The 21,636-nt window shown below is 43.0% G+C and overlaps 1 protein-coding gene across 2 annotated transcripts in view; it reads left to right on the top strand.

The window, feature by feature from the left end:
• The window catches only part of yap1 (Yes1 associated transcriptional regulator), a 204,159-nt gene that overhangs the window by 94,900 nt on the left and 87,623 nt on the right, over positions 1–21,636 (top strand). For both annotated transcript variants that reach the window (XM_070891905.1, XM_070891904.1), the window contains exon 2: positions 6,486–6,604. In XM_070891905.1, the coding sequence (XP_070748006.1) occupies positions 6,486–6,604 (119 nt within the window). The remainder of the gene's footprint in view (positions 1–6,485; positions 6,605–21,636) is intronic.

Genomic DNA, 21,636 nt, shown 5'->3' with positions numbered 1-21,636 from the left:
GTCCCGCTATTTCTTCTTTAATGATAGCTTCAAGCATTTTCCCCTCTACAGATGTTAAACTAAGCGGCCTATAGTTACCTGCTTTTTGTCTGCCCCCTTTTTTTAAACACAGGCGTTACATTAGCTGCTTTCCAATCCGCTGGTACCTCCCCAGAGTCCAGAGAATTTTGGTAGATTATAACGAATGCATCTGCTATAACTTCCGCCATCTCTTTTAATATCCTGGGATGCATTTCATCAGGACCAGGGGACTTGTCTACCTTAAGTCCTATTAGCCTGTCCAGAACTACCCCCCTAGTGATAGTGATTATCTCAAGGTCCTCCCTTCCCACATTCCTGTGACCAGCAATTTTTGGTATGGTTTTTGTGTCTTCCACTGTGAAGACCGTGGCTATCAAGGGAAATCAGGGATAGTATTAAAGCCAAGGAAGTGGCATACAAATTGGCCAGAAATAGCAGCGAACCTGGGGACTGGGAGAAATTTAGAACTCAGCAGAGGAGGACAAAGGGTTTGATTAGGGCAGGGAAAATGGAGTATGAGAAGAAGCTTGCAGGGAACATTAAGACGGATTGCAAAAGTTTCTATAGATATGTAAAGAGAAAAAGGTTAGTAAAGACAAATGTAGGTCCCCTGCAGTCAGAATCAGGGGAAGTCATAACGGGGAACAAAGAAATGGCGGACCAATTGAACAAGTACTTTGGTTCGGTATTCACGAAGGAGGACACGAACAACCTTCCGGTTATAAAAGGGGTCGGGGGGTCTAGTAAGGAGGAGGAACTGAGGGAAATCCTTATTAGCCGGGAAATTGTGTTGGGGAAATTGATGGGATTGAAGGCCGATAAATCCCCAGGGCCTGATGGACTGCATCCCAGAGTACTTAAGGAGGTGGCCTTGGAAATAGTGGATGCGTTGACAGTCATTTTCCAACATTCCATTGACTCTGGATCAGTTCCTATGGAGTGGAGGGTAGCCAATGTAACCCCACTTTTTAAAAAAGGAGGGAGAGAGAAAACAGGGAATTATAGACCGGTCAGCCTGACATCGGTAGTGGGTAAAATGATGGAATCAATTATTAAGGATGTCATAACAGTGCATTTGGAAAGAGGTGACATGATAGGTCCAAGTCAGCATGGATTTGTGAAAGGGAAATCATGCTTGACAAATCTTCTGGAATTTTTTGAGGATGTTTCCAGTAGAGTGGATAAGGGAGAACCAGTTGATGTGGTATATTTGGACTTTCAGAAGGCGTTCGACAAGGTCCCACACAAGAGATTGATGTGCAAAGTTAGAGCACATGGGATTGGGGGTAGTGTACTGACATGGATTGAGAACTGGTTGTCAGACAGGAAGCAAAGAGTAGGAGTAAATGGGTACTTTTCAGAATGGCAGGCAGTGACTAGTGGGGTACCGCAAGGTTCTGTGCTGGGGCCCCAGCTGTTTACACTGTACATTAATGATTTAGATGAGGGGATTAAATGTAGTATCTCCAAATTTGCGGATGACACTAAGTTGGGTGGCAGTGTGAGCTGCGAGGAGGATGCTGTGAGGCTGCAGAGCGACTTGGATAGGTTAGGTGAGTGGGCAAATGCATGGCAGATGAAGTATAATGTGGATAAATGTGAGGTTATCCACTTTGGTGGTAAAAACAGAGAGACAGACTATTATCTGAATGGTGACCGATTAGGAAAAGGGGAGGTGCAAAGAGACCTGGGTGTCATGGTACATCAGTCATTGAAGGTTGGCATGCAGGTGCAGCAGGCGGTTAAGAAAGCAAATGGCATGTTGGCCTTCATAGCAAGGGGATTTGAGTACAGGGGCAGGGAGGTGTTGCTACAGTTGTACAGGGCATTGGTGAGGCCACACCTGGAGTATTGTGTACAGTTTTGGTCTCCTAACCTGAGGAAGGACATTCTTGCTATTGAGGGAGTGCAGCGAAGGTTCACCAGACTGATTCCTGGGATGGCGGGACTGACCTATCAAGAAAGACTGGATCAACTGGGCTTGTATTCACTGGAGTTCAGAAGAATGAGAGGGGACCTCATAGAAACATATAAAATTCTGACGGGGTTAGACAGGTTAGATGCAGGAAGAATGTTCCCAATGTTGGGGAAGTCCAGAACCAGGGGTCACAGTCTAAGGATAAGGGGTAAGCCATTTAGGACCGAGATGCGGAGGAACTTCTTCACCCAGAGAGTGGTGAACCTGTGGAATTCTCTACCACAGAAAGTTGTTGAGGCCAATTCACTAAATATATTCAAAAAGGAGTTAGATGAGGTCCTTACTGCTAGGGGGATCAAGGGGTATGGCGAGAAAGCAGGAATGGGGTACTGAAGTTGAATGTTCAGCCATGAACTCATTGAATGGCGGTGCAGGCTAGAAGGGCCGAATGGCCTACTCCTGCACCTATTTTCTATGTTTCTATGTTTCTATAAGACCGAAGCAAAATAATAATTTAAGGTCTCGGCCATTTCCACATTTCCCATTATTAAATCCCGCTTCTCATCTTCTAAGGGACCAACATTTACTTTAGTCACTCTTTTCCGTTTTATATATCTGTAAAAGCTTTTACTGTCTGTTTTTATGTTTTGCGCAAGTTTACTTTCGTAATCTATCTTTTCTTTATTGCTTTCTTAGTCATTCTTTGCTGTCGTTTAAAATTTTCCCAATCTGCTAGTTTCCCACTAACCTTGTCCACCTTATACGCATTGGATTTTAATTTGATACTCTCCTTTATTTCCTTGGTTATCCACGGCTGGTTATCCCTTCTCTTAGCGCCCTTTTTTTTACTGGAATATATTTTTGTTGAGCACTATGAAAGAGCTCCTTAGAAGTCCTCCACTGTTCCTCAATTGTGCCACCGTTTATTCTGTGTTTCCAGTCTACTTTAGCCAACTCTGCCCTCATCCCACTGTAGTCCCCTTTGTTTAAGCATAGTATGCTCGTTTGAGACACTACTTCCTCACCCTCAATCTGTATTACAATTTCAACCATACTGTGATCACTAATTCCGAGAGGATCGTTTCCTGGGAGATTGTTTATTATTCCTGTCTCATTACACAGGACCAGATCTAAGATAGCTTGCTCCCTTGTATGTTCTGTAACATACTGTTCTAAGAAACAATCCCGTATGCATTCTATGAATTCCTCCTCAAGGCTACCCCGTGCGATTTGATTTGACCAATCGATATGTAGGTTAAAATCCCCCATGATTACTGCCGTTCCTTTTTCACATGCCTCCATTATTCCCTTGATTATTGTCCGCCCCACCGTGAAGTTATTATTTGGGGGGCCTATAAACTACGCCCACCAGTAACTTTTTCCCCTTACTATCTCTCATCTCCACCCACAATGATTCAACATTTTGTTCATTAGAGCCAATATCATCTCTCACAACTGCCCTAATGTCATTCTTTATAAACAGAGCTACCCCACCTCCTTTTCCTTCTTGTCTATCCTTCCGAATTGTCAGAAACCCCTGTTTAATTTCCAGTCTTGGCCACCCTGCAACCACGTTTCTGTAATGGCCACCAAATCATACCCATTTGTAATGATTTGTGCCGTCAACTCCTTTACTTTATTTCGAATGCTGTGTGCGTTTAGGTAGATTGTTTTAATACTAGTTTTTAAACCATGATTTTTAGTTTTGACCCCTCCTACAGCCCCTTTATATTCATACATATTGTCCCTTCCTATCACCTTGTGGTTTACACTTACCCCAGTGCTACTCTGCTCTGTTGCCCTCCTGCCTTTTGCATTCTTTCTTGGGGTCCTGTTCATCTGAGCTCTCACCCACTCTAACTAGCTCAGAGCCCTCTCCTGGGTTCCGAATACTCCTCGCGTTGAGGCACCGAGCTTTCATGCTTGCAGTTTTATTACACTTTGACCCTTTCGAATTTTGCTGTACAGTGGCCCTTTTTGTTTTTTGATTTGGGTTTGTCTGCCCTCCACTTTTACTCATCTCCTTTCTGTCTTTTGCTTCTGTCTCCATTTTGTTTCCCTCTATCTCCCTGCATTGGTTCCCATCCCCCTGCCATATTAGTTTAACTCCTCCCCAACAGCACTAGCAAACACTCCCCCTAGGACATTGGTTCCGGTCCTGCCCAGGTGCAGACCGTCCGGTTTGTACTGGTCCCACCTTCCCCAGAACCGGTTCACATGCCCCAGGTTTCCATTAAGCAGAGTCGGCATGGTTTTATGAAAGGAAAATCATGTTTGACACATTTTCTGGAGATCTTTGAGGATGTAACTAGCAGAGTGGATAAGGGGAAAACCAGTGGATGTGGTGTATTTGGATTTCAATAAGGTGCAACATAAAAGGTTACTGCACAAAATAAAAGTTCAGAGGGTTGGGGGTAATATATTAACATGGATAGAGGATTGGCTAACTAACAGAAAACAGAGAGTCGGGATAAATGGGTCATTTTCCGGTTGGTAAACAGTGACTAGCGGGGTGCCGCAGGGATCGGTGCTGGGGCCTGAACTATTTACAATCTATATTAATGACTTGGATGAAGGAACCGAGTGTAATATAGCCAAGTTCGATGATGATGCAAAGATGGGTGGGAAAGCAAGTTGGAAGAAGGACACGAAGAATCTGCAAAGGGATATAGACAGGCTAAGTGGGCAAAAATTTGGCAGATGAAATATAATGTGGGAAAACGTGAGGTTATCCACTTTGGCAGAAAAAATAGAAAAGTAAATTATAATTTAAATGGAGAAAAATTTCAAAGTGCTTCAGTACAGAGAGACCTGGGGCTCTTTGTGCAAGAAACACAGTGAGTATGCAGGTATTGCAAGTAATCAGGAAGGCAAATGGAATGTTATCCTTTATTGCAAGGGGGATAGAGTATAAAAGCAAGAATTCCTGCTACAACTGTACAATGTATTGGTGAGGCGACACCTGGAGTGCTGTGTACAGTTTTGGTTTCCATATTTAAGGAAGGATATACTTGCATTGGAGGCTGTTCAGAGAAGGTTCACTCGGTTGATTCCGGAGATGAGGGGTTTGACTTATGAAGATAGGTTGAGTAAGTTGGGCCTATACTCATTGGATTTCAAAAGAATGAGAAGTGATCTTATCAAAACTTACAAGATAATGAGGGGGTTCGACAAGGTGGATGCAGAGAAGATATTTCCACTCATAGGGGAATCTAAAACTAGGGAACATAGTCTCAGAATAAGGGGCCGCTCATTTAAAACTGAGATGAGGAGGAATTTCTTCTCTCAGCATTGTGAATCTATGGAATTCTCTGCCCTAGAGAGCTGTGGAAGCTGGGTCATTGAATATATTTAAGGCGGAGGGAGACAGATTTTTGAGTGATAAGGGAATAAAGGGTTATGGGGAGCGGGCAGAGAAGTGGAGCTGAGTCCATGATCAGATCAATCATGATCTTATTAAATGGCGGAGGGGCCAGGTGGCCTACTCCTGCTTCTATTTCTTATGTGGGCAGAACAGTGGCAAATGGAATTTAATCCGGAGAAGTGTAAAGTAATGCATTTGGAGTGGGCTTACAAGGAAAGGGAATATACATTAAATAATAGGACACTGAGATGTGTGGAGGAACAAAGGGACCTTCGAGTGCATGTCGACAGATCCAGGAAGGTAGCAGGCCAGGTAGATAAGGTGGTTAAGGAGGCCTATGGAATACTTGCCTTTATTAGCTGAGGCATAAAATATAAGAGCGAGCGGGTTATGCTTGAACTGCATAAAATACTACTTGGGCCACAGCTGGAGTACTGCGTGCAGTCCTGGTCACCACATTACAGGAAGGACGTGATTGCACTGAAGAGGGTACAGAGGAGATTTACAAGGATGTTGCCGGGAGTGGAGAATCTAAGTTAGGAGGACAGATTAGATAGGCTGGGTTTGTTTTCCTTGGAACAGAGGAGGCTGAGGGGAGACCTTATTGAGGGATATAAAATTATGAGGGGCCTAGATATAGTGGATAAAAAGGGCCTATTTTGCTTAGCAGAGTGGTCAGCAACCAGGAGGCATCAATTTAAAGTAATTGGTAGAAGGTTTTAGAGGAGATTTGAGGGGAAATTTCTTCACCCAGAAGGTGGTGGGGGTCTGGAACTCACTGCCTGAAAGGGTAGTAGAGACAGAAACTCTCATCATATTTAAAAGTACTTGGATGTGCATTTGAAGTGCTGTATCCGACAGGGCTACGGACCAAGAGCTGGAAAGTGGGATTAGGCAGGATAGGCTCTTGGCCGGCACAGACACAATGGGCTGAAATGGCCTCCTTCCGTGCTGTAAATTTCTATGATACTTGCAACTTCAAGATGCAATGTGGGGAGCGGGCAGGGAAGTGGAGCTGAGTTCATGATCAGATCAGCCATGATCTTATTAAATGGCGGAGCAGGTTCAAGGGGCCAAATGGCCTACTCCTGCTCCTATTTCTTATGTTCTCCTGGCTTTTTTGAGGCAGGAATGTGACCACACTGGCTGGTTTGCCTGAATTTTTTTCTTCTTTTACTTTAGTCACATTGAACAGACAACAACATGGCAAGACCCAAGGAAACCCATGTCTGTGTTAAATTCAACTACACCTGCCAGCCCGGTGTCCATGCAGCAGAACCTAATGAACACAACGTCTTCAGGTAAGCAGAGAGAAGTCATGCTGGAGAGAGGTGAGGGAATTAATGAAAAAGGTGAATGGAGAAGAAGCACTTGTAAACCCAGTTCCCAGCTATCTTCTAAATGTATTATTTATGCTATGCACTTCAATTGTCTGGACTTTGATTTGAGAGCAGGGGCAACCTTGCAAAGTAGAAACAGTTGTGCTAACCAACAATGCATTTCCAACTTCATAAAAGCCCTTCACAATGTGAGCTTATGCTCATTTGATCTCTTTCCAGAATTCCATCCTGCAGTCTTCCCCAATTTCAGGAGTTAACACTTGGGAGTGGTGCAAGGAGAACCTAGTCTATTAAGTGCTATTACTATTTAGTTTAATGATGGGTGGGTGTGCTTAAATATTTATACTATGTCTATTTAAACAGTTTAAAAAAAAAAACACCCAGCAGTACAATTATTACTTCCGTCATTCAGCACCTTGATTGCGTAATACTGGGTTAAAGTACGACCACAGGTTTGATAGTTGTGGGTGGAAATTAATCCAGTAAGTATCGTATAAGTGTATTGATAGAACATTGGTTTAAAGGTGCAGTTTTCCCTATGGCGTGTTGATACAAATACAACAAATGGGTTTAGTGACAACAGTGCTGTTTTCACTGAGAAAATAGAAACTTTACAAGTGCTTCATTGGATTTCAGGGACTTCCTTTCTTGAATATTGTGCTGTCTACCTTTCCTTTGGTCGCAAAATAACTCAATTTTCAGCATTCCACAGGGTTCTGTTACGGGACCACTTCTATTCAGTGTGTACAGCAGTGATTTTAGATGTAGGGCTCGAGGGAGTGGTGTCAACATTTGTAGCCAAAATTATAATAGGGCATAGTAAATCATTCTGAGAGTCAAAGGAAGGTGCATGGTGACAAGATGGTGGAATGGGGAAATAAGAGGCAGATGGAATTCAGTGTCATCAAATGTGAGGTGGTACATTTTTGTTTCTTTTAAGGAAAAAAAAAACTTTTGGGGAAAAGCTGGGTGATGTGAAAGAGCAGAGGCATTTGAGGATTCAGGTTTACAAGGCATTAAAATCAGCACCTAGAGGGGATAAGCCCATTTAAAAAAAAACAGATGACAGTATACTGAGTCTTGTGATGAGGCATAGAGTACAAAGGTCAAGATATAATTAATCTGTAATTAAAAAAAAAAAGCCATAGCTGCAGTATTGTGTTCAATTTTGGGCTCCATGCTATAGAGAGAAAATAGCGAGGGTACAGCACAGATTTACCAGGATGCTGCCTGGTATGAAGAAATACAAATTTAAAAAACTTGAAATATTGGTTCTATTTTGGTAGAACAGGGGAAATTACGAGGTGATTTCAGAGATATTTAAAATGATGTAGAGGATAGATGGAACCAGACTGCTTCCAGTGATCGAGTGATCTAGAAGAATAGGAAATGGAAGAGATTTAGGACAGAGAGCAAGATAAACATCTTTATACAGGGCTGCAAAATGCACTGCCAGAGACCATGTCAATATTTAAGCATAGGTTCATGTAATATATTCTTTATGACATTACAAACATGCTGCACACAAGATAGCTCTACAGGAACTTGTCATCATTGTCACATGACCCTTTTATTGTAAAAACATCAGCAGTTGCATTACCGCAGTAGTCCACTAGGTGGAACTCTTACACTTTTTCCTTAATTAAGTAATCATAACAAATAATCATCATACATAACTTGCATGGTTATAGATAACAAAAGATATAGACTGATTTTGCCATATTTACAAATCAAGCTTAACCACTTTTTTTCTGTTTCAAAGAGGATACCTTCGCTCTCGAACAGAACCTTCCAAACATGGTATCGAACTTAGACTCGTTCGAGGCTGATCCTGAGGAAAGTTTTCCTCCAAGGGATGCCCTTGATTTCTATTTGAACTCTCTACAACTTCAGACTGTTTGTCTGCCTGACTCGGACTCTGACTTAAATTCTGACTTTCTCTTGGACTTGTTTCAAGTACATCTGATGTAGGATTTGCTACTGGTATTGTACTTGTAACGAGACAATCTGACTCATCAGAAATAATTGAATCATTCCAACTTTCAACTTCTTGCATCTGTAGGTAAAATATGATCAATGTGAATAAACCTAACCTTTCCATGATCAAACATCTTGACCAAATATATGCGAGGAACACACATCCTCACTACTCTTCCTGGTAACCACTTTAACCATTTATGGTGATGGTTCTTCACTCTAACCTTCTGATTCAATTTCACACTTCTCTCTCTTACACTACTTCTATCATGATTCTCTTTCTGTCATCATTGTTTCTCTTCTATGGACTGCCAAGTTTGGCTTTAGCATCAAGACCTGGTTCGTGGCTGTCGTTTAAGAAACAACTCTGCTGGTGTTCTACCAGTAGTTGTAGAGAAGTATTACGATAAGTAATTAGAAAATTTGACAATTTGTGGTCCAACGTCAACTGCTGTTTCTTTGGCTTTGGATCCAACATTTGTTTAATGAGGGCACATTTTACAATTTGTACTGTGCGCTCTGCTGCACTATTTGAAGCAGGGTGGTACGGTGGAACTGTGGTACTGTGGTATGTTTCACACCATTTCTGCTCATGAACTGTGCAAATTCTTGTGAACAAAATTGTGCCCCATTATCAGACACACTTTCTTCTGGGAGGCCATATAAAGAAAACAATCTTTGCAAATTGTCTTGTTTTACTTGTTTTCCGCATTGGAAACCCCTCTACCCACTTCGAATGACTATCAATCACAATGCACAATTATTGTCCTTCTAGCTCAGCAAAATCTATATGTAACCTTTGCCACACCCTGGGAGGCCATTTTCATGACTGTAATGGTACTGATGATGGTTTCTTGCTTACCGATTGACATATTGTACATTGACTAATGAAGTGCTCTATATATTTTTCTAGACCTGGTCACCATAAGTAACTGTGTGCAAAACTCTTGGTCAAACACATTTCCAGGTGCTGGTCATGAAGATCTCCTAACAATTTGGACCTGAACTTATTTGGAATAACTTCTCTTGCACCCCACATGATACAATCTTTATCCACTGATAATTCATTCCTACAAACAAAGTATGGATGAATATTTTTCTCTGATACCTGGTTTGGCCAGCCATTTGCTATGTAATCATACACCTTCAACATAACTGGGTCATGTTTGGTTGCTGTACCAATCTCTTCAGCTGTGACTGGCAGTTCATCAATGTATGAAAAATAGAACACTTCTTCCCTATAGGGTGTAACTTGTGATGAGAATGACAACCTGGACACAGCATCAGCAATAGCATCTGACTTGGGTACAACATCAATGGGTGTAGCCTAATCACTTCGATCTACCTTGGAGATAATGTTCTCAGTTTCTAATCTTTTGAGTTCATGCTCAACTTTCTCCTTGAGTGCGCGTGGTACAGGACGTGGCTCGCAGTAAACTGGTCTAACGTACCTTCTGTACCTTGCCTTGAAACCTGGAACGGACTGCCTGTTTCACCTTTGGATACTATTTAATGACATCATCCTTCAAGACAAATCTCATTTCACTGCAAAAAATCTCATACCAATCCAGCTTCAGTGATCCCAACCAATTTCTACCTGGCAAGGCAGGCTTGTCTCCTGACACTACTAAGAGAGGCAAGCTCTGAAACTGATCCTTATATTTCACTGATATGGTGATGCATCCTACCACAGGGATTTGCTCTGATTAGCCTTGCAGCTCTATCTTTGACTTTTCCAGTGGAAAATCACCCAACTTGTCGCGATTTAGTGATTCCAGTACTACGCTCACGAATGCATCAGTGTCTATTTCCATGGGTATCCTTGTTCCTGCAACGTCTATTTGGATGACAATACATCGCAAATTGTTGTTAGGTATCCTTGTGTTCCTGATAACATGCATCTTCAGAACTTCCTCATCCTGTTGCTTCTCTTCAATGTTATGTAGTCTCTGGCGATTTCTACTTATAGCATTGAACATCGTTTTACTCTTCAGTTGGCATGCCTTTGCAAGATGCCCAGTTTTTCTGCAGAAGAAACACACTCTGCCTTCACATATGGACAGCTTTGAGCAATATGTTGTCCTGGACAACGATAGCATGACTTCAGTGTATTGTTACCGTGGCCAGTTGCTGAAGCCTTGGGGCCCAACTACCTTTTACTTTTAAGCTGCAGGCGATTCACCTCGGTTGGCTGACGACTGGAAATGGCACGAGATTCTCTGGAGTATTGGTCGGCCATATCCATTTACATAGCAGTCCGACAAGCTAACTCAAAGGTCAAGTTAGGGGTTGTCAACAACTTTCTTCTGGTTGCTTCATTTTTCATCCCACAAACAAAGTGGTCACGCAATGCTTGGTCCTGAAAGTTTCCAGAATTACAGTGAATGGATAGTTTTCTTAATGCTACAATGTACTCACTGATACACTCATCAGTAAATTAATTTTGTGTTCCAAAATAATAACTTTCAACAATTTCCAGGGGATCAGGACTACTGCCATTCTAACTTGGTTAGAATCTGTGTCAGTGGCGTGTCCTTTGGCTTAATGGGAACAAGTAAATTTTTCAGGGTTTCATATACCGCAGGGCCTGTTTCAGTCAGGAAAATAGCCCCTTTCTAAAATCGGCCGATTTACGGCTTTCATCATCGGATACTTCGATGATACTGTTTGTGGTGAGAAACAGTTCTAGCCGCTCCACATATGTTCTGAAAGTCTCTCGGTCGCGATGGAACTCACCCAAGCGACCAATTATTCCTATAGGCACAGCCATCTGGACTCTTGAGTTCAGCCAAGTGCGCTTGTAATTTACTGTGGATTTTTAGCTGTGCTACAAAACAAAATCTCTCGCAGTCGGTTAGTTGGCTGGAACATCCACCAGAAAAAATTTCAGCTAGGGAATCCAGAAATCTGACGTTGCCAATGTGATATTCTTTATGACACCACAAGCACACTGCACACAAGATAGCTCTACAGAAACTTGTCATCGTGTGACACATGACGCTTTTATTGTTTTACATCAGCTGTTGCATTACCACAGTAGACCACTAGGTGGAGCTCAGATTAAAGGGATATAGTAATGGGGTGGGGATGCAGGTGAGAAGTGCTGTTCGTGGCAGCTGAGCACCAACACGGACTGGTTGTGGGTGAGCTGAATGACTTGTTTCTGTGCTGTAATTTCTACGCAAGTAATTCAACATTCAACCTAAAATGTTTTGAGGTCTGACTTTGACTTTGATTTAAAAGAAAAACATGGAATTTTGGTGTCTGCTTTCAATAGCAGGTTGTGGACTGTTTGTCTGGAAGCTTGTTTATATGTAGAATGTCTTTATACATTTATTTGTGCATATTGTCATTCACCTTGAAAGAACGGTGCTTAATTAATGTTTTGAGTTGTTTTACTGAATCAATCATATGCAATGTTTTGTGTTTTGCTCATGCTTGGTATATTGCTTGATAAATTTTACTCAAAGCAAGCAACCTGCTTTAGTTGCTGATATTAACTGTCTGATTACATTCACTAATCTGATGTTGGCTCAAATTTCACATTCACTAAAATGCAACCAATTATAAAAAGTCTTTCTCCATTACTGAAAAGTTAATTAATTTGCAAAGAGCAATCATCACAAAGGCATCTAATCAAATCCCTGAAAATATTTGTGTTTGAGCAATCGTGTTGTTTTTGTTAATTCGTTCATGGGATGTGGGCGTCACTGGCAAAGACAGCATTTATTGCCCACCCCTAATTGCCCTTGAGAAGATGGTGAACCGCTGCCTTGAACCGCTGCAGTCCGTGTGGTGTAGGCGCTCCCACTTTAAGACTTTAAGAAGTACTGTTAAGGAGGGAGTTCCAGGATTTTGACCCAGCAAAGATGAAGGAACGGTGATATATTTCCAAGTCAGGTTGGTGACTTGGAGGGGAACGTGGAGGTGATGGTGTTCCCATGCGCCTGCTGCCCTTGTCCTTCTTGATGGTAGAGGTCATGGGTTAGAGAGATGCTGCCGAAGAAGCCTTGGCGAGTTGCTGCAGTACATCTTGTAGATGGTACAGTCTGCAGCCACGGTACACCGGTGATGGAAGGAGTGAATGTTTAAGGTGGTGAATGAGGTGCCAATCAAACAGGCTGCTTTGTCCTGGATGATGTCGAGCTTCTTGAGTGTTGTTGGAGCTGCAGTCATCGAGGCAAGTGGAGATACCCATAGCATATATCCTTCTTAAAAATAAAATTTTTTCACAAACATACAAAATTTCAGCAATTGGGGTGAAAAAAATAACTGAATTACCCATCAATTTACCCATTCCTTCTTCTCATCATCCAACAACTTATTGATGGGTGGCCAGAAACTGCTGTTCTGGCTCAGGCACTTTACTGACTACTCCTGAGCCACATGCGAAAGTTTTCCCAGGCAGAGGCAGTCTATTGAACAGCAGCCCCTCCTGAGTTCCTCCTGCTCTCCCTTTACCCTTTTCTCCCCCTCTCTCTCTCCCTTTACTCTTTTCTCCCCCTCTCTTTCTACTTTTACCCTTCTTCCCCCCCCCCCCCCCGCCACTCTCCCTTTACCCTTCTCCTTCTCCCCCCCCCCCCCCCCCCCCCGCCTGCCCTTTCTCCCTTTATGATTCACTTGCAGATATTATTTGGTTCAAACAAAGCTTTCTTAAGTTTATTTTCTTCCCATGCTTCAGTTAAAAACGCTGGATTCAAAATGTCAGTGCCAAAAATACTGGGACATGATTGAGAATAGAGGCTTCTATTAAGGAAATTGGAGAGTGTGGCAGAAAAAGAATTTGGGGCAAATTGTATCTTTAGTTTTCTACTGTTTTATGCAAAATAACGTAACGGAATTATATCACGGCTTATAAATATGTAGGTCAGAAAGGAATCTCAAACTATTACAAATGTCTGGGTGTTACAGGGAGACAACAGAATTTTGTCACATAATTTGGCTATTCTATGCCTCGGTCCCCTTAACACCCCCGCCCCCTGACGGACCTGAATTCCCCTTCCTTGTCCCCACACCAGTCCTAAGATTTGAATCCCACCTTTTCTCTTTCCCACTCCCCTATGTTGGTTCCATTATGCCCAACCCTCCAGCCCTGCTTTATTTGAAAAATTTTAATTGGTTTTGACTGCCCATATGCAATGCCAAGGGAGATTGACTAATATAAAAGAGAAGGAGGATGTGTCAAGGAGTGCTGAGGAATTAGAATTCCGATCAATGTGGATAGGGGAACAGTTAGCCACTGAAGAAGGGAAATACAGACAGTGGTAGGGGGTTGATATGGATGCACAATGCAGTCGGACAGGTTATTGTAATAGGAATGGAGCTGGGTAGAGATGGTGTGTGCGAGGGTGAACTGTAGTTAGAAGAGGGAGGGACAGCGATAGTTAGCAGGTGAGTTGGAATGGGAAATGTAGCTTGCAATCCATGACTTGCGACTAAGTGGGGGAAGGGGGAATGATTCCTGACTGGAGGGAGGGAATTGAGGTCCAAAGGAGAAGTTTGGGAGCTTGCATATTCAGTGGAAGACTGAATCTTCCATTTGACCTTTGTAGTTTTCCTTGGATGCTGAGACTTCATCTGGTGCTTCAGAGATTTTTATACTCACCAGCTACAGAACTTAGAGTGGGGGTTGTGGAGGGTGGTGCGAATACGTGCTCAATGAAGAAGGGTAGCAGAGAGAGGGGTATTGTTTGTCAAGTGCATACCTGTTGAAGCAAATGTCTTCAAAGAACATTGGCTCCTTTCAAATCCATATATTTAAGTGATCTTCACTCATCCAGTATCCTGAAATACTGCTTTCCTACCTATCTGCCCTGTGTCCTGGTGCATTCCTTAGCTGTGAAGATGTAAGTCATCACTCAAGTTAGTGAGAGTCCTTGTGCAGCAGGGAGCCCCCACAGAATTCAATTTAAAACACAAAAGTACCTTTGGGGTACTTAGCTTGGCCCAGGGAAACAGTTCCTAGAACTCCGTACATCTGCACTCCCTGATTGGGCCTTCTACCTCTATTTTGTTATGTATCTATTTTTCAAATTGTCCAGCTTGCAATCTGCTGTTCTCCAAGTCATCTTTTACTGCACATTTTTTGAATGGTAAACACTGTAGCCAGAATTTGCCACTGCTGTGTTACCACCACCTATATCCATTTTTTATTATGGCATTTTGGAGCTGTTCTGAAAGGTTGTAGTCATCCTAATATGCAGCTTCAATCACATCTCGCGAAACACACTCCAACCAGCTTTTCCTCTTCCTTACACCCCACACACACACACACACACACATACACGTGCAAAGTTCTCTTCTCTGCCCTTCCCCCACCAAAGTGCTTGCATCCCATCCATTTTCTGTTCCCAGGTCACTAAACCCTAGGTCACCAGGGTTAATCCTAAAGTTAGTTACCAACCCCTGGCCCCACTCTGTGCCACAGCATCCTGCCATGTGCGATCACATCCCATCCAACACTTGGTGTTCAAGGTGTTATCTCTCTTGCATAATTTCATTGGCCTCATTCTATAGTGATTGCATATCAAAAGGGCAAGCCAAATCCAAAAGCTTGGCAGCACACAGGTGTATTGTGACATGAAACTGGCCTGCTTTCACAAGACAACCACATGCTTTGCATCCTCTTTTAAATTTTGCTTTTCGTCAATAAATATTGCCATCATTTAGATGTACAATTTGATTATATTCTAATGAGATAACAAATTAGATTTTGAACTGAAAATTGTGCACAAATATGTACTAATTAGAAACATAGAAACATGGAAAATAGGTGCAGGAGTAGGCCATTCGGCCCTTCGAGCCTGCACCGCCATTCAATGAGTTCATGGCTGAGCATGCAACTTCAGTACCCCATTCCTGCTTTTTCGCCATACCCCTTGATCCCCCTAGTAGTAAGGACTACATCTAACTCCTTTTTGAATATATTTAGTGAATTGGCCTCAACAACTTTCTGTGGTAGAGAATTCCACAGGTTCACCACTCTCTGGGTGAAGAAGTTTCTCCTCATCTCGGTCCTAAATGGCTTACCCCTTATCCCGAGACTGTGACCCCTGGTTCTGGACTTCCCCAACATTGGGAAAATTTTTCCTGCATCTAACCTGTCTAAACTGTCAGAATTTTAAACATTACTATGAGATCCACTCTCATTCTTCTGAACTCCAGTGAATACAAGCCCAGTTGATCCAGTCTTTCTTGATATGTCAGTCCCGCCATCCCGGGAATCAGTCTGGTGAACCTTCGCTGCACTCCCTCAATAGCAAGAATGTCCTGCCTCAAGTTAGGAGACCAAAACTGTACACAATACTCCAGGTGTGGCCTCACCAAGGCCCTGTACAACTGTAGCAACACCTCCCTGCCCCTGTACTCAAATCCCCTCGCTATGAAGGCCAACATGCCATTTGCTTTCTTGACCGCCTGCTGTACCTGCATGCCAACCTTCAATGACTGATGTACCATGACACCCAGGTCTCTTTGCACCTCCCCTTTTCCTAATCTGTCACCATTCAGATAATAGTCTCTGTCTCTGTTTTTACCACCAAAGTGGATAACTGCACATTTATCGACATTATACTTCATCTGCCATGCATTTGCCTACTCACCTAACCTATCCAAGTCACTCTGCAGCCTCATAGCATCCTCCTCGCAGCTCACACTGCCACCCAACTTAGTGTCATCTGCAAATATGGAGATACTACATTTAGTCCCCTCGTCTAAATCATTAATGTACAATGTAAACAGCTGGGGCCCCAGCACAGAACCTTGCGGTACCCCACTAGTCACTGCCTACCATTCTGAAAAGTACCCATTTACTCCTACTCTTTGCTTCCTGTCTGACAACCAGTTCTCAATCCATGTCAGCACACTACCCCCAATCCCATGTGCTTTAACTTTGCACATTAATCTCTTGTGTGGGACCTTGTCGAAAGCCTTCTGAAAGTCCAAATATACCACATCAACTGGTTCTCCCATGTCCACTCTCCTGGAAACAACCTCAAAAAATTCTAGAAGATTTGTCAAGCATGATTTCCCTTTCACAAATCCATGCTGACTTGGACCTATCATGTCACCTCTTTCCAAATGCGCTTCTATGACATCCTTAATAATTGATTCCATCATTTTACCCACTACTGATGTCAGGCTGACCAGTCTATAATTCCCTGTTTTCTCTCTCCCTCCTTTTTTTAAAAAGTGGGGTTACATTGGTTACCCTCCACTCCATAGGAACTGATCCAGAGTATATGGAATGTTGGAAAATGACTGTCGATGCATCCGCTATTTCCAAGGCCACCTCCTTAAGTACTCTGGGATACAGTTCATCAGGCCCTGGGGATTTATCAGCCTTCAATCCCATCAATTTCCCCAACATAATTTCTCGACTAATAAGGATTTCCCTCAGTTCCTCCTTCTTACTAGACCCTCTGACCCCTTTTATATCCGGAAGGTTGTTTGTGTCCTCCTCAGTGAATACCGAACCAAAGTACTTGTTCAATTGGTCTGCCATTTCTTTGTTCCCCATTATGACTTCCCCTGATTCTGACTGCAGGGGACCTACGTTTGTCTTTACTAACCTTTTTCTCTTTACATATCTATAGAAACTTTTGCAATCCGTCTTAATGTTCCCTGCAAGTTTCCTCTCGTACTCTATTTTCCCTGCCCTAATCAATCCCTTTGTCCTCCTCTGCTGAGTTCTAAATTTCTCCCAGTCCCCAGGTTCACTGCTATTTCTGGCCAATTTGTATGCCACTTCCTTGGCTTTAATACTATCCCTGATTTCCCTTGATAGTCACGGTTGAGCCACCTTCCTTTTTTTATTTTTACGCCAGACAGGGATGTACAATTGTTGTAGTTCATCCATGCGGTCTCTAAATGTCTGCCATTGCCCATCCACAGTCAACCCCTTAAGTATCATTCGCCAATCTATCCTAGCCAATTCACGCCTCATACCTTCAAAGTTACCCTTCTTTAAGTTCTGGACCATGGTCTCTGAATTAACTGTTTCATTCTCCATCCAAATGTAGAATTCCACCATATTATGGTTACTCTTCCCCAAGGGGCCTCGCACAACGAGATTGTTAATTAATCCTCTCTCATTACACAACACCCAGTCTAAGATGGCCTCCCCCCTAGTTGGTTCCTCGACATATTGGTCTAGAAAACCATCCCTTATGCACTCCAGGAAATCCTCCTCCACCATATTGCTTCCAGTTTGGTTAGTCCAATCTATATGCATATTAAAGTCACCCATGATAACTGCTGCACCTTTATTGCATGCACCCCTAATTTCCTGTTTGATGCCCTCCCCAACATCACTACTACTGTTTGGAGGTCTGTACACAACTCCCACTAAAGTTTTTTGCTTTTGATTTAAAAAGAAACTGCAGATTTGGATGCTGTACCATTTAATCCAAAGTTTAGGTGAGGTTAAGAAAGCTGTATTCTTGAGTAACCACAGGGTGGGGGAGGGATTTCTTGGATATGCTAGTTAGCAAAATTGTATGCCCATTCTTTATAAATAACTTTGCGACATCACTTCACTTAGTTCTCAGAAAAAAACAATCCCTTCCCTTTTGCAAGTTTTAATAGGGGTTGAACTACACTCTCTGAACTTAACCGTGATGATCAAGGAAAGATGCAGCTTCAAAATCATACTTTTGTAGATATTTGCTAAAATAGCTTTGACTATACCTAAAATATTTTCTGTTTGTTCAATAGTGGGTATTGCCACTGGTTTAATGACTGGCCTAGCTTTTCTTGTCCAGAATGACTATAAACAATTGTATAGCTGGCCCGAGATGTAGCGTGCTGACTGCACGTAATATTCTGTGGTCAGCTCATTAGCATAATTATTCATGGTTTCATGCAGTTTTGCCCTTGTGCAAGCTGTTATGGGGACTGGAAAATTGTTTTTCAGGTGAAATTTATAAGAATGGAGACGCTTGAAGAAATTATTTTGCAGCCTTTGAAATTACTCAAGACATTTGAACCCATTGGCAGTTTTGCCAGTGCTGAAGAGAGGGGAAGAAAATTATGTGAAAGAATAATTGGAGGCCTGAAACTTAGTCTGCAAATCTACAATGGGGCAATCCATTTCCCAACCCCCTGGTTTATGGCTGGTGAAGTGGAGTTGGTGGGGTATGAGCTAGCTGTAAAAAGGTGATCTTGTTAGCCATTCCAGGACATTATCCCTCATTAGTTAAGATTGTTAGCCTTAAAAGAGATGGAAGCAGCTTTGAGGTCACAGTTGACAATTGGTGTCACTGGCTGTGCCAGTCCTTTGGTGCATTGTAACTGCAAGTGTCCTGCATCTGGCCCTCTACAGGACTCCAACTCCTGTGAAGCCAGCTGCCCACTGGTACTTCCCGGAAGATGCACCTTGGGCTGCAGGTATGGTTGGCCACCAATCAAGCACTGCTAGCTGCTGATCAACCTGGCGTCTTTCATCCAATATCGCTTAACACACGATGCATGGTTATTTGTGTACTTTGGAAGAGCCATTAGCATCAAACAGTAGTCGGGGCGTTACTTATCACATTTGTATCATCAGGTCTGCTATCATGGGCTCTTTTTGGAATTGGAATGTTGCATTCATTAATTCTCTGACGAGGTGAGGTATGTGCACCTGTGTCTGTAGATCTGGCTGTGTGGAGAACACCTCTACTGCAGCCAGACCTGCCTGGCATCCTTCTTAGTTCTCCTCTTCAATCAAAAAGTACAAGTACCCATTGTTGTCGTTATCAAAAAATTGGTTGGACTCTAATTGTCACACTGTCTCTTGACCACCTAAAACAATTGTAGAGCAAGAAAATAGGTTAAAGTGGGCTAAAAATGTTGAACCAGACAAGACTCCTACTTCCAATGATGTGTTCAGTAATCCTGGATGCAGGAACATGATTTGATGCGTTCTGAGCAGAAAGACTGGAAAATCATTTCCTCTAAATGTCACCATGGGGATTTCATATGTAATAAAATTAAGCTCCCACCTGGAGCTTCCTGCATACTAACTGAATGGAAAGATGCGTCACTCACTAAATGGGTGTACATCCTCACTACTTCTAATCTCTCAATTTTCGAATTGGTTTACCCAATTTACATTTAATTATCAGGCAAATCTGATTATTACATAGGAGGCTAGGATTTTTTTAATATACTGTTCATCTGGGACTTGCATACCATAATTGTGTCTATTTTTAATAAAACACAATCAATGGCCTTGTAGTTCAGGGGATATCTGTCACATAATGTGGAGTAGAATTGTAGAATTTGGTCCATTGCTAGCTCTTCAGCTGGAGCTGTTCACGCAAAGGCCATTTCCCTACATCCTTTTACACCTTCCTTTTTGAATACTTGCTAATTTCCTTTTAAAAGGATATTGCATTATTTGCCTTGATAACCACTTGTATGCATGCCATGATCGAAAAGCTAATAATTTCTTATGTATCCCTTCATTCTTCTGCTAATTGTATGTCCATGCCACCTTGTTGATCAACCAATGAAAGCAATAATTTTCTGTTTATTTGAGGATTTTGCCCGCCCCCCCCCGCCGGAACGACTGGAGACCTGCTCTGCTGCATGGACCTAGCGCGCACACATTTCGCAGTGTGGGCTGGCCCGTGCTGCCCCTGGATCCTCGGGGCCCCATACCCTTAGCTGCCGCACCTCCACCTCGATTGATCTCGCGCCCTTCCTCCGCCACGGTCCAAACGGCGACCTGGGTTTTGATGACGTCGTCCACATCGAAGCCGTTGCAGCTCGCGCTGGAAGCTGTAGTGGTATGCTACTTTATCGTCCCGACCTGCGGTGGTGTCCTCTCACAGGTCGGGGGGGCCACGATGTTCCAGGCCAACACCCCATCGTGGCCCCCAGACCTGACATACCAGTAACATCCTGGTGTGCAGTTAGTTAGTTGATCTTTGTGAGAGCAGCACTTGCAGTTTGCCTTCATGTTCCTGGGCGTTGGAGGTGTAAATTTTCCATGGTTCTTGCTCTTCATTGCTGTCCAGTGATCCCTAAAAGTGTGGATGGCTGATGTTTTCATTGGCAGGAGCATCAGTAACCAGAGGAAACAGATTTAAGATAATTGCCATAAAATCCAAGGGGTAGTGAGGAGGCATTTCTTTACGTGGCGAGTTGTTAAGATGTAGGGTGGTGGAAGCAGATCAATAGTAACTTTCAAAAGGGAATTGAATGTGCAGGTTGAATATCTCTCATCTGGCACCCCCAGAACCTGACCAGTGCCGGATGAGAGGATTTGCCGGACGACGGGAGGTCACGCCAACCCTAGCGTTGTCAGCAGTACCCGGTAAGTTTTTAATGTTATGGTTCATTTTGGGGGGTGGCACCAACTCTTGGAACAGCGCGGCCAATGTTTACCTGTGGGGAACATCAGTGAAATGTCGCCGTGGGCTGCAGGTCAGCCGAGAAAGATCAGCAGTGTTTACAGCAGTGTATAAATCCTTCCAACTGATGTAAAGTCCAATGTCTGATCGAGAGATTATCATGTTTCAATCCAACTAGAATCCATCCGCCTATTTCTCTCTCTCACTCTAGGAGAATCATACATGGTCGATTTTTTTTTTATTTGTTTAAAAACGAATATTGACGATTAGGCACATTTTATAGTTGAGGACAAAGTCGGCTGAAGTATTGCAAGCTCTGAACTAATGCTTAAAACAATGAAGTTCGCTCATCGAAAACAAACTCTCAAGATCAGACATTGGACTTTACATCAGCTGGAAGGATTTATACTCCGCTGTAAACACTGCCAATCTTTCTCGGCTGACCTGCAGCCCATGGCGACACTTCACTGATGTTCCCCACAGGTACACATTGACCTCGCTGCTCCAAGAGTTGGTGTCTCTGCCCGAAATGAACCATTACATGAAAAACTTAGCGGGTACTGCTGACAACACTCCGACCCGACCGAGGAGGGAACACCAGAGGCAGTGGGGGGAAGAGGAGCAGCCAGCCCCAGGCTACAGCGCGGGTTGCGACCTCTCTTTTTTTTTCTCTCTCTC

This window comes from Pristiophorus japonicus, chromosome 10, assembly GCF_044704955.1.
Source record: "Pristiophorus japonicus isolate sPriJap1 chromosome 10, sPriJap1.hap1, whole genome shotgun sequence".
NCBI lineage: Eukaryota > Metazoa > Chordata > Chondrichthyes > Pristiophoridae > Pristiophorus > Pristiophorus japonicus.
The sequence above is the reverse complement of the archived record's forward strand: the minus strand, read 5'-3'. Positions and strand labels throughout refer to the sequence as shown.